This window comes from Amblyomma mixtum, chromosome 1 (genome assembly GCF_055824585.1).
Source record: "Amblyomma mixtum isolate Tamu chromosome 1, ASM5582458v1, whole genome shotgun sequence".
NCBI lineage: Eukaryota > Metazoa > Arthropoda > Arachnida > Ixodida > Ixodidae > Amblyomma > Amblyomma mixtum.
In genome coordinates, this window is record NC_143012.1 from 86,191,372 (window position 1) to 86,204,396 (window position 13,025).

Here is a 13,025-nt window from a genome sequence, read left to right on the forward strand (position 1 = left end):
AAATGGTGTTTTACGTAACTAACTAGGCTTAGCAGTACGCAAACATATCAGAAGCTTTTAGCATCCCAGCAAACCACAGACCTCTCAAAGACGTCCAGCTAGACGTCTCTGAGAGGTTTGTGGTTTGCTGGGATGGGTGACCACATAATACTACTAGAGAAAGTAGAAACTTCATCTTTTAAAAGCAAACTTTATGATGCAATCAAGAATTACATTTCAGGGCGGAGACAACGCGGTATTAAGAGCTGTGTTTCAATGCCACAAATTGCCACACTCGGCATGCCGCAAGGTTCCATGCTTGGGCCACTCCATTTTTCGTCGTATATCAATAATTTGCCGTTAATGCTGAGCTATTCTGAACCTAAACGCGCCCATGACACTGAGCAATATTTCATGGGGGATACCATAGAGGAACTGCACACTGAAAAAAAAACAATCTCGGGGTTGTTTCGCAGTGGTTTGGGCAAAATCGCCGGACTCTTAACACCGCGAAAGCGAAGTGCACCATGTTTCGGTCAAGATGATAGAACTTATGTTGTGACCACTTAGCATTAACCCTGAATGGCAAAGCAGCGACAACGCAGCAAGCTATGGAAAGAAAAATGACAGGTGTAACGTTAAGAGATCGGAAGAGGGCGGAGTGGGTGAGGGAACAAACACGGTTTAATGACATCCTAGTCGAAATCAAGAGGAAGAAATGGGCTTGGTCAGGGCATGTAATGCGAAGGCAAGATAACCGCTGGTCCTTAAGGGTAACGGAGTGGATTCCAAGAGAAGGCAAACGTAGCAGGGGACGGCAGGAAGTTAGGTGGGCGGATGAGATTAAGAAGTCTGCTGGGATACGGTGGCCGCAACTGGCAAAAAAGGGTTAATTGTATAGTGAACTAGATTGGAGAGACATGGGATGAGCCTTTGCCCTACAGTGGACTTAGTCGGGCTGATGATGATGATGATGGCGGCCGCAACTGGCAAAGGACAGGGTTAATGGGAGAAACATGGGAGAGGCTTTAGCACTGCAGTGGGCGTAGTCGGGCTGATGATGATGATGAATGGCCCGTTTTCATACTGTCTCCCAGTGCAAGTATCTTTACTCGAACCGGATGTGCAGAGGGAAAAAAAGAAATTGATAATATTTACTCTAATGTAACTTATGGCAACGATGCTTTAGAACGGGCACCGAATGATTTGGTCCTTAGATCTTGCGCATACTATATTTCGCACTTCTTCACAGTCCGTTGCGCTATTGCCTAGAGACATGAGGCAGTATTGGTAAAACGTATTTGGAGCCTTTAAGCGCCCAACTGAACGAGCCGTTCGTATTACAACTTTCTCAAAGACTACACAGCTTTGTGGATCACTTTTCCAACTAGTCCGCATATTAACTATATCACGGGCATACGAACAGAAGACAGTTAAAGCAGAAAACGTATCAATACTAAATAACTATCCTATCCCCGTAAAAATGATTAGATTACCGAAGAAAAACAAAAGCTGTCATTAATAATCAATTTAACCAACCACTATGTTGTAACACTTAGGTTCAAACGCTTGTGGAACATAGCAGCGACCGTAAACAGAATAAGTACCAGTATGACGTAAAGCATAAGCGTAATTTCCTGGCATCTTTAAACATGCTTGCCTTGACTCCGTAGAAATGTGAAGTGGACACATTTGGGCGATTTGGTTTTTGAAATTTTTCTTAGACCATTTAACTCTACGTATAATAAGAAACTATAATCAATTGTGTGCATTTCTTGCTCTTTTATTGTGTTTAGTTCTTGTTTGCTCTTTTTTGTACTAGTTTTTTATCTTTGAGGATCCTCTCTGATGTCTAACTTTGTGTAAAGGGACTATGCAATAAATTAATTGAAATTACGTAAACCAGACGAGACATAGCCATTCCATAACTCGTCACCCCAGAGCAAGAATTTTTGCGCTAGCATCAATAAAAACGAAGATATAAACGATTCAAAATTACGCTCCTCCTCTCCCCCCTCAACTCGTACACGGGGCACCATAAAAAAATAAAGAAAACAGCTCCGGGACTGGGCTCCGCCCATGATTACGTCATTCGCTGACGTTCGGTTTGCGACTTCCGGTTGTCGCACCCAGCCGCCCAGTAGCAGCAGTACAGTGAACTCAGCGTCGGCAGCGTCTCTCCGGTCTCTCGTCGCCTCGGGCGGACGAAAAATACACTGCGGAGTGGCTCCGGTACTCTCGACAGAAAGAGGCGGCAGAGGTAAATTGAAACCATATGCGCTTGCTTGCCCGAGGGGTTCGCGCGGCGGCACGAGCAGACGATTTTCGCGCCTATCGGAAGTGTGCCCGTGGCGTCGTGGCTGCCGTGGCTGGAGCGAATGACAGCGTGTGGTGGCCTGCCGACGTCACGGGACTAGTGACGTCTAATTTCACGGTTTTAGTTTCAAAATCGGTCACTACGAGGACACCAATCGGCCCGCAAATTTAAAAAAACACGGTTTTTGAAAATTCATAATAAATTGCCGGCTCAGTTGCGAAGACTCATACTTGGTATGAATGCTTCTTAGCATTATTTCTAAGCACTGAAAACATTTACAAGTGACTTTTAATTCGTTGCATAGTCCCTTTAAGGAGCCCTCACGAAGTGCTATGTTGAGTTCTGGGGTCCTTCCTTCATAAAAAAAATTCAATGCAAACCCTTGAGGTAACAATAAAACATTTGGTATTCTGATTTTTTATTTTGTTGAAGTATACCATACGCCAGGTATTTGAAGTACTAAGAATAAAGTATTTGTGTCTGCTTTATGTCCCATTGTTCGCTTTGCGATTCTTCACTAACCACAAAGTCTATGTACCCAACCAACGTCTGCCGCCGCGGTGGCTCAGTGGTTATGGTGCTCGGCTGCTGACCCAAAAGACGCGGGTTCGATCCCGGCCGCGGCGGCTGAATTTCTTTCGAGGAAAAATTTTAGAGGCCCGTGTACTGTGTGATGTCAGTGCACGTTAAAGAACCCCAGGTGGTCGAAATTTCCGGAGCCCTCCACTACGGCGTCTCATAGCCTCAGTCGCTTTGGGACGTTAAACCCCATAAACCAAACCAAACCAACCAACGTCTGTCAGTGTTGCAAAATAAAAAATAAAAAGTTAGGAAAGTATAAGTTCTCTGCTCAGGATACTAGCGGTTTAGTGGCCTAGCTAGCCCAAGCCAGACAGAGCGGGCGGGACGTATACTGTTTGTCGAGTGACTTATTCAGAGGCCGATCACTGGGTCGTCATTCAGCCGGCGTGCGGATGGACGCCTGGGTGTCTAGGTGAACCGACTGGTGGATATGAGCGTAGACGGACGAATAATCTGTCCCTTCCTTCCTCCATCAACGTATTACGAATTCAGTCACTTGATCAGTCAGGTGTTACAGGGTGTTTCACTGAACACTTTACACTATTTAAAAAAAAAAACACGCGTTCTGAGTTAGAAGATCGTTTTTTTGGCATAGCATTGAGAGGGGTGAGGTACATCATAACAGAGCTAAGACGTGCTAATTAGCTGGCTGGTTAAGCAATATTTAATAGTTATCTTTTTAACTATTACTTTTAGGTTCCTCAATTATTGAGAGGCGTGTAGCTCACCGTAAGCAATATCCATATTAGTTTTTAGAATTTCGAAAACGCGGCTACCCTCAGCGCTGTGGCCCAACAAATTTAGGCTACATCGCGCCATAATGCATGCGCTTTCGAGAAGCTTGCAGACAAAGCGACCTCTCCAGTGCACGTAACTGGTACAATACCCTGAAATATGCTGAAATATCCTGAAAATTGTGTAAAATCTTGGGTGAAACACCCTGTATATGCTTGTATGGTATAGCCATTCACCACGAAGCTATATCAGGCGACCAATGAAGTGCCCCCCCACACCTGAAGTTGGCCAGCTTGGTGAAGCGGAGGAAGAATCCCGAGTCGAACTTGGTCTTGAGCCAGGTGGGCGACCCGGCGCACACCAGGCGCCCGTCCCGCATGATGATGAGCCGGTCGGCGAGCACCTCGGCCTCCTCGATGCTCTGCGTGGTGACCAGCACGCTGCTGCGGCGGCTCACCCGCGCCAGCACCTCCCACACCTCGTGGCGGCACTTGGGGTCCATCAGCCTCGTCGGCTCGTCGAATATCAGCAGGGCAGTCTGCGATGGACACACAGGAGTCAGCAGTCGTGCGTCGCAATTGCTTCCGCAGTTTGCGATGCTCGGCACGGACAGCGATCCCAGTGTATACCCAGGGGTATACGAAACTTTAGGTAGTTTCGGTTTGAAATACTTGAGACACGGTGGTAACCGAAGGAGAACTGATCGCAAAAAATTAATAATTCTTGTGCATGCAAGACCGCTGAGCTGCTCGAATTATCTGAGGCACCGGAAAACGCAGGTGCTCTCTTTTTGCAGGTAGTGGTTAGAATCCAATATCCCTCCAATATCCAACCAATATCCTTCAAGAGAAAAGTATGCAACAGCTCTATCTTACCGGTACTCACCTATGGGGCAGAAACGTGGAGGCTAACAAATAGGGTTCAGCTGAAGTTAAGGACAACGCAGCGAGCTATGGAAAGGAAAATGATAGGTGTAACGTTAAGATATCGGAAGCAGGCGGAGTGGGCGAGGGAACAAACGCGGGTTAATGACATCCGAGTTGAAATCAAGAAGAAAGGGGCTTGGGCAGGGCATGTAATGCGAAGGCAATGTAATCGCGGTTTCATTCCAAGAGAAGGCAAATGTAGCAAGGGGCGGCAGAAAGTTAGGTGGGCGGATGAGATTAAGAAGTTTGCGGGGATACGGTGGCCGCCACTGGCAATGGACAGGGTTAATTGGAGAGACGTGGGAGAGGCCTTTGCCCTGCAGTGGGCATAGTCAAGCTGATGATGATGATGGTTCGAATACCACACAGGCATGTTCTTTTTCTGCTGGATACCGTTGCCATGACAACGATACGACGCGCTAGTTGGCTTTCCTCCGGCCTCTATGGGGAAGAATTGGCGCTGACGTCTAGAATAGCAGGACAACGGTGTCTATGGAAGCTTCCTACTCCCGGCGTAGCGCGGATGCCAGCATGGATAACCGGGCACGTACACGTACAGGGTGTGGCCCTCTGACTATACCTGGCGCCGCTGGGACTAGTTCTTAAGAAACGCTACTTACTATATGTTGCGAACTGCTACACTATCACACCCTTAATAAGAGAACTAGTGGAAACATTCGGCATTCAATTTAATGCGGAATGCAACGGAAACCTTCCTTCTACTCTTGATGATAAAGTAATTTGGTAGGCGAATTGCAGCGACTGACAGAGGTCCTCATAAAGCAAGGTGCAAGTCATACTGCTGGACGACAACACTAAATTAGCATTAATCAGCCCAACCACGTTGCCACAGTTGACAGCACATGGTAACGGCGTTATGGTAAACATTAATGGCAGGTCCCCTCTATCAGCAAGACAGTAGCAACACGATAAGAACGCGCTAAAGTGAAATTGGCAGCCGCTCAAAGGTACAAACCGCAGCCTGTACCGTTGTCCTAAATGTCACACACACACACACACACACACACACACACACACACACACACACACACACACACACACACACACACACACACACACACACACACACACACACACACACACACACACACACACACACACACACACACACACTCTCTCTCTCTCTCTCTCTCTCTCTCTCGTCTCGGAGTCATAGAGGAGAGTGGTCATGACGTGAAGGAGTCATAACAGCGCAATCGCCTATAATTTTTGTTGCGACCAACTGCAGCTGAAACCTCTGTTTTTTTATAGACCTTGTGTTGATGTTAGTTCATGCTTCGACTGCAGCAAAGGGTTTCGAGTGTCTAAACTGACCACTAAGCTATCCTCATTTCGTTTATGTGCTTTGCATCCTCTTTTCAGCGCAGGTGGCACTTGACCTGTATTTCAGGTGACCTGTATTTCACGCTGTCTCTGCTGACGTCAGTCATTTAACAAATTCCAGCCCAACCTAACTGTCCCTGAAAAGCAAAGGCACTTCGCTCGAGATTGCGCGGCGCAGAAGAAACACGCACCTGCTGCGCCCCGCACGTGGCGATGGCCACACACAGGACACGCTGCAGGCGATGCGACAGCTGAGACACCAGGGTGTCCTTGTGCTGTTCCATATTCATTGTCCGGAGCATCACGCTGGCCAGCTGCTCAGCGTCGCTCCAAGCCGCTTGGCGAAGCTGCGTGTGCCCAGGGAGAAAACAGCTGATGCACAGATTAAACCGAGAAATAATTTATACGTTAACTTTATTCGTGACTTTCAAGCCTTTCTGTTCTTTTCTGCACTAGGACCCAATCAGCACAAGCAATTGGCCCAATATTGGGAATATGCGTTTCACTGTGGACTTTTGTAGGACCGACATTTGCCACTCATCATCATCATCAGTCTGACTACACCTACTGCAGCGCAAAGGCCTCTCCCATATCTCTCCAATTAACCCTGTCCTTCGCCAGTTGCGGCCACCGTATTCCCGTAAACTTCCTAATCTCATCCCCTCACCTAACTTTCTGCCGCCCCCTGCTACGCTTGCCTTCCCTTGGAACCCACTCCGTTACCCTTAAGGACCAGCGGTTATCTTGCCCTCGCATCACATGCCCTGCCCAAGCCCACTTCTTCCTCTTGATTTCGACTCGGATGTCATTAACCCGCGTTTGTTCCCTCACACACTCCGCCCGCTTCCGATGTCTTAACACTGCACCTATCATTTTTCTTTCCGTAGCTCGCTGCGTTGTCCTTAAGCTGAACCCTCTTTGTAGTTTCCAATGGCGGCCTGTCCGGAGCCAGAGATTCTTAGTACCCTCCGCTGCGTCACAGATCTGACCGCCGCCTTGGTCAGTTGCTCCGCAGCCGCTGGGGACTGAGGGCCGACGGTTAATTGAGTTTTTCATTACCGATTACCTGTGCTGATTGGGAAAGAAGCTCTTCAAGCCTTTTTTTCAGCCTGTAAGCCAGACTGCGACATCATTTTTCCTCTCCTATGTACTTGAGCAAAGAATACACTTAACTTGAACTTGAACTGAGCTCATACCCCAAATTTAAGGCAATATGACCTGCCGTAGGGCAACAACAGGACTACTCACGGCGGAAAAGAAGAGCAGGTGTTCCTCGACGGTGAGGTCATCGAAGAGCTCGCTCTCGTCCGGACAGACGCTGAAGTAGTCCCACGTTCGGCCCGACATGCCGGTGGCGTCGTAGTTGCAGACGTACGCTTCGCCGCTTGTCGGCAGCTGCATACCTGTGTCCGGATGAACGCGGGGCAAATACGAGAGTAATAACGGTTGAAGGCAGTGTGGTGAGTTACAAGGAGCCTGGTGTTTAAGCACATCACAAATTAGACCAGGATGCCTGGAGAGCGGGCTTTCTAAGCCACGCGATACACGTTTATACCTTATAAAAATGGTCTATGGATTTTCTATAGACTTCTATAGACGCTCTTACATTTCGTACAGATATTTACTTTCGCCTATTCATAGTCTATAGACTTTCTATAGACAAAAGGCTATTAAAAGTGTATGGCCATAACTATAGATTTTCTATAAACTATCTATAGGATTTGTGTTCTCTATAGACTAGTCTATAGAATCTGTCTATAGAATGTCTACAGACTTTATAGACAAACGTCTATGGACAGTCTATAGTCTGAAAATTTTTGTAATGAATATTGATTTTTGTCGCCAATATTATGCCCTTTTTTGTTTGTGTTCGGTGAAATGAAAGATGAATTTTGGAGTTCTGTGGTGCCAGGGTGAAAGATAGCACTAAGATAGCACTTGTTTTGCCTAGTCTCCCTCTTGTTCGTGTTTGCTGCGCTGTTGTGAATAATGAACATATATGATTGGTTTGGTTTATGGGGTTTAACGTCCCAAAGCGACCAAGGCTATGAGAGACGCCGTAGTGGAGGGCTCCGGAAATTTCGACCACCTGGGGTTCTTTAACGTGCACTGACATCGCACAGTACACGGGCCTCTAGAATTTCTCCTCCAAAGAAATTCCAGCCGCCGCGGCCAGGATCGAACCCGCGTCTTTCGGGTCAGCAGCCGAGCACCATAACCGCTGAGCCACCGCGGCGGCTGAACATATATGAAGTCACCCAAATTTCTTCAGTCACTATATATTGCCACGTAGTGTTGACGGCAGTTTAGGCAGTGAAGACAGCGAAAGAAGTCTTCCAAAAAAAAACTGTTTATTGAGCTGACCTATGCCCACAGTGAACTGAATGACTGCGGCGGCGAAAGCAACAAGCGTGCTCGGCGGTCGTCGAACAGAATGCCCTCCGCTCTGGGCCGTGCTCACATTAAAGCTGATACGAACTTTCGATATAAAGCGCGTAAAGTTAATCGAACATTCTGGAACAACGTAGAATCGGCTCCGCCCGGATGCCATCAATCGAGATAAACCTGGTCGCGTCTTTCATCACAAACAAAGCGATAAAGCCGTGTGCGGGCAGCTTTGAAGGAAGAACAAACAGTACAAAGATCCGCGGCAGTATTCACGGATATGAAGGGTTAATTGGCCCACCGTCACATTACGAGCAGAATTGATCTTAAGCGCACAGAAGTTTAGAAAACGATTAAATGGTGAATCCTCTTTGAAATGGCCAGGATATTAAATGCCTTTTATCGCAAACACTCCCAATGGTAGTTCAGGAGGTAATTTCCGCGAGTAGTGCGTGGTAAGGCCACCAAGAGTTATAGCAATGTCGCTGACTGCTGGCTCTTGACGACTGTAGGCCAACATAGCCTCATACTTATAGCGACAAAATCACAGAAATACCATCCGAAGTTATAGCAAGAGTTAAACTAATATCTCAAGTAGATGGTTGCGTTGGCTATAGTCACGTTCACGTCGCAAGGATTATGAAGGTCTAAAGAAAATACAGCATTGCAATTCTTTGATAGCCAACTCACCGCAACTGCCATCATCGCACGGATATTTATTCGCGCAACTACGAATATCATGTGATTGAGCAGGAACAGTAATGTGGGCAGGATCATTCCGCCTCTAAAATTCAACAAAAGTTTGTCGCTGTCAGTCTGTGCAAATCTAGCTATATGGCGTTAACGTAAAATTTATGCATTGTTTTTTAATGAGCGCCTTAGAAATATTGGAGGGTGCTCGGAATCAAAGGGCATTTATGCGTTCATTTTTACGCATTTAAATAAAAAAAGAAACTCATTACCAGAGTTAACATGCATAAAATCGTACAGGGAATGATTTCGCGTTAATGCGGTGATTTAAACGGAGTCCTAGCTCTGTGGCATCTCTGAGACGTTCCGAGATGAATTCGAACGGAAGACAGCGTGGGACGTACCAGTTATTATATCGAGGATGGTAGAGTGTCCGCAGCCTTGCGGCCCCAGGATCACCGTGATCTGCTTGTTGTAGATGGTCAGGCTGACATTCTTGACATCGCCCCCACCTTTCCCGCTCTGCACAGAGGATCGCTTGGCGTAAGCAACTCGCAACGAGAGGCGTCAAATTTTTCAGAGAGCGCTACTTCCCGATGGCCACTGAACCTCCCTCGGACGTCCTGCATACATCCTGAACCTCCAGTGGACGTCCTGCAGACATCCTGAACATCCGCAGGATGTCCAAGAGAGTTTCAATGCCTATTGTGCTCGTAAAAAGACACTATAATCATCATCATCAGGCAAAATACTACCTCTCCATGACAAATGTGTCTCCCACTTACATCCAGTTAATGGTCAAATGAGTGTCATCTCGCTTATCGTTGGCTGCGCTTGGGCGGGCGTCAATGAGTAATTACTCCCTTATTACATCCAGTTACTTAACCCGCCCAGCACCAGCTGGGTCCACTGTACGCGCACAGAACTTTAAAATCTAATCCTCCCACCTACATCCGTTAGTTTCCTCTTCGTCATCTCAGCCGCGATATGAATGTCTCGTGGCAACTTTGGTCCACACGGTGTGGACATGTCCGACTACGTACGATAGGTCACGCACTCTAGAATGCTGGGAGGCTTTGCTCTGCAGCCCAGACCCTAACTTCCAGCAGGACATCATCGGTCAGGCCCTTGCTGCTGCTGTGCCGTAAGGGATTCCGGCCAACGGTTACGAGGAGACGGACTTCTCTCCTACCGTTCACTGACTGGTGTTTCAATAAAGTTGTTTCTCTCCTTCATAATGCTCTGTGTTGTAAAATTGAAAATTGGTTGTTGAGGAAAGGAAATGGCGCAGTAACTGGGACAACCGAACAGTGCCTCAAGGGAAGGGAGGAAGGTGGGAGTCAAAGAAGAAAGAGAGAAAGAGGTGCCGTAGTGGAGGTCTCCGGAATAATTTCGACCGCCTGGGGATCTTTAACGTGCACTGACATCGCACAGCACACGGGCGCCTCTTGCGTTTCGCCTCCATCGAAACGCGGCCGCCGTGGTCTGGTTGAAACCCGCAATTCCATTTTCTAGCCTTTTCTTTGGCCACCCGTCTTGGTTGGAGGATTCTGTTGCTTTAATGCACATACCTTTGCAACAAACAAGTCGAGGTTTCTTGGACATCACTTGTTTTTTTTTATTTGATACCTCAAAGGCCCCTGGTATGGGGCATTACATGAGGGAACTGAAAAGGCTCTCATGTTGGCAGGGTTTCTTTCGCTTTGTCTACACGACTCTCTGCCCACTGCTTGTATTTTTAAGGCAACTGTGGGACAATGTAAGATACTGTTACGAACATATCGATGTGATTGGTGCAACCTTTGGATGCATAGCGAAATCTCTGGATTAATTTTTTGCCATGCGCTCGCATGGAGTAGTTAAAACTTCAACGGGTGCATTTTCACAATAGCTGGCAGAAAATTACAAACGTCCCGAGGGGGGATATGAAGATGTATTGATGTTACCGTGCAATCCTACCGTATGCGAAAAAAAAATGCGTTCATAAACAACTCCACGCTGAAAACTTGCTCTCGTCCACGACTCCTGGTTATGGACTATAAATAACCCGACTATTCCAGACGGCCGCCCTGTGCCCTCCTCAGAACTCACCGCGCACACGTCCAACAGGTGGATGACCGGCTCGTTTTTCCTAGGGTCTGGTTCAAAATACCTCGGGTCCTGGATGTAGGGCACATTTCGGATGTTCCACTTCCTGTACGGCGACCAGTACTCGCCCTGCGGGAACAAGGTTGACGTCACAGTCAAGGGCAGTGTGGGCTTATCACGTTATTCATTCAGCTACACTGGCACACACACTGCAGTACTCTTAACTCAGCTCGAAGGCAAAGAATGATACAAAAACTGCCGGTACAAAATACAGATGTCGTTCGACACATGAAATAAACCATCAGCTGGAACAAACGAAAAGGGAAATAACAAAAGCCACATGAAACCAAGAAAAAAAGCAGAGAGAAGAACAAAACGGAAAAGCACAAATCCTCACTGCCATATTCAAGTCCAGTGCCAGTCGGCAGCAAAAGTTAATGGGCGCTGCACGCTGGCACAGTGGGTCACCATGGTGGCATTTCGAAATTCTCACGCGCGTACCGAGAAGATGAAGTAGAACGGCTTCGGGACGCCGTATCCCCATGGAACCACGTTGTCCAGGTACCAGATGAGGCCGACCATGACGAGAGCGGCGCAGAGGCTGAGCAGGCTCAGCTCACCCACGCTCACGTTGTCCAACGTGGTGGCGCTGTCGAAGGCGTTCCTCCACGTCAGGCTCACCTCTGCAGTGTAGTTATTTTCATATAAAAGCCGACTAGTGACTCACACGGACCTTCTGTTTGCCATGATTAGTAGAAAGCTTTGAACTTGGGAGCGAACAGTCATTTGAGAAGGGTTCCTGAAGCGTAGGAACAAGCACAGCGAAAGTCACAGGATCCTTTAAGCACACGCCTTAGTTTTTTTTTTCTACATCTTCGTCGGCTAACAACTCAGCTATCCCATCTAAACCCTATTTCATCAATTACGTTACCTTACCTGCTTGCTACAACTGGCCCTTCACCCATGCCAACCCCGAATAGTATACCAATTCCCTTTCATTGTGGTGCCTACCTCGCTTATTTTTCCTCCTCTCCCTCCAGCTGGCTGACAGAGTGGTGAATCAAGAACAGGAATTACTGACTCACAACTTCACCAGCGCTGCGACGAGGAACAAAGCCAGAGAAGGAAGGACAGGGACTGTCTTTGTTCCTCGTCGCAGCGCTGGTGAAGTTGTGAAGATGTACCAACTAGCTCAGATCACGATTTTGCTAAAGGAGTTACTGAGCACGCAAGCACTGTGCTTCGTAAACTACTTTTTGTAACTTCAAAATGAGGGGATTAGTGAAAGTTCAGTCGCGTGCAGCCGCCATGTCATGTACGCCTTTTTGGAGAGTGTGCTGTTTAGTCGAGCATTACTAATGGCGCCAAGGGTATGACGGAGGCCTCCCAGGCGAAAACCCTAAGTATTCAAGCTTGTTTAAGGCACAATTTCCATTTGAGTCCAGTTGGTTCCCATTTAGCTCCCCGTTGGCTCCCAGTTGACTCCAACTGGAACTCGGCTGGAAACCAACGGGAGTCAACTGGAAATTGTTGCTTAAACCAGTTCGCCAGTTAGGATTTTCTGTCTCGAGTCGATTCACCTATATACGAAACGCTTCCCAAATTTGGCCCGGTACTACGTTCCATTAATCTATGTCGTATGTCCAACGATGCATCGCGTACGTTAGCCAGAAGAAACATTCTGGTACGCCTGTCCGGTTCAAAGGGGTCTACAATATGACAAATTTCACTGGCTTTTGCAATGAGCGTGGTTACATTTCCTACTTCCAGTGCTCGGAATCCCTGAAGGCAGCCTGAGATATTTCCCATCACACATGCTCTCTACAATCCCTCTCAAAGAACCTTCCTTCGACAGATCGTTTTCTTTATCTGTACTAAGAAAAGTCTACACGACAAGGGGGAAACCAACACTACTCCGAACAGCTACGGAGAGCTCACCTTGTTTTGGAAGTTAGGACGCCGTAAATACCCGCTTCCCC

The 13,025-nt window shown here is 47.4% G+C and overlaps 1 protein-coding gene across 1 annotated transcript in view; it reads right to left on the minus strand.

Moving 5' to 3' along the window:
* Positions 1 to 13,025, minus strand: part of LOC149367108 (phospholipid-transporting ATPase ABCA3-like) — a 96,465-nt gene that overhangs the window by 67,351 nt on the left and 16,089 nt on the right. Inside the window, exons 7-12 of the mRNA XM_089554179.1 lie at positions 11,548 to 11,729; positions 11,050 to 11,175; positions 9,363 to 9,480; positions 7,132 to 7,286; positions 6,075 to 6,230; positions 3,892 to 4,151 (exon numbers count right to left, since the gene is read on the minus strand). Coding sequence (XP_089410305.1) covers positions 3,892 to 4,151; positions 6,075 to 6,230; positions 7,132 to 7,286; positions 9,363 to 9,480; positions 11,050 to 11,175; positions 11,548 to 11,729 — 997 coding nt within the window. The remainder of the gene's footprint in view (positions 1 to 3,891; positions 4,152 to 6,074; positions 6,231 to 7,131; positions 7,287 to 9,362; positions 9,481 to 11,049; positions 11,176 to 11,547; positions 11,730 to 13,025) is intronic.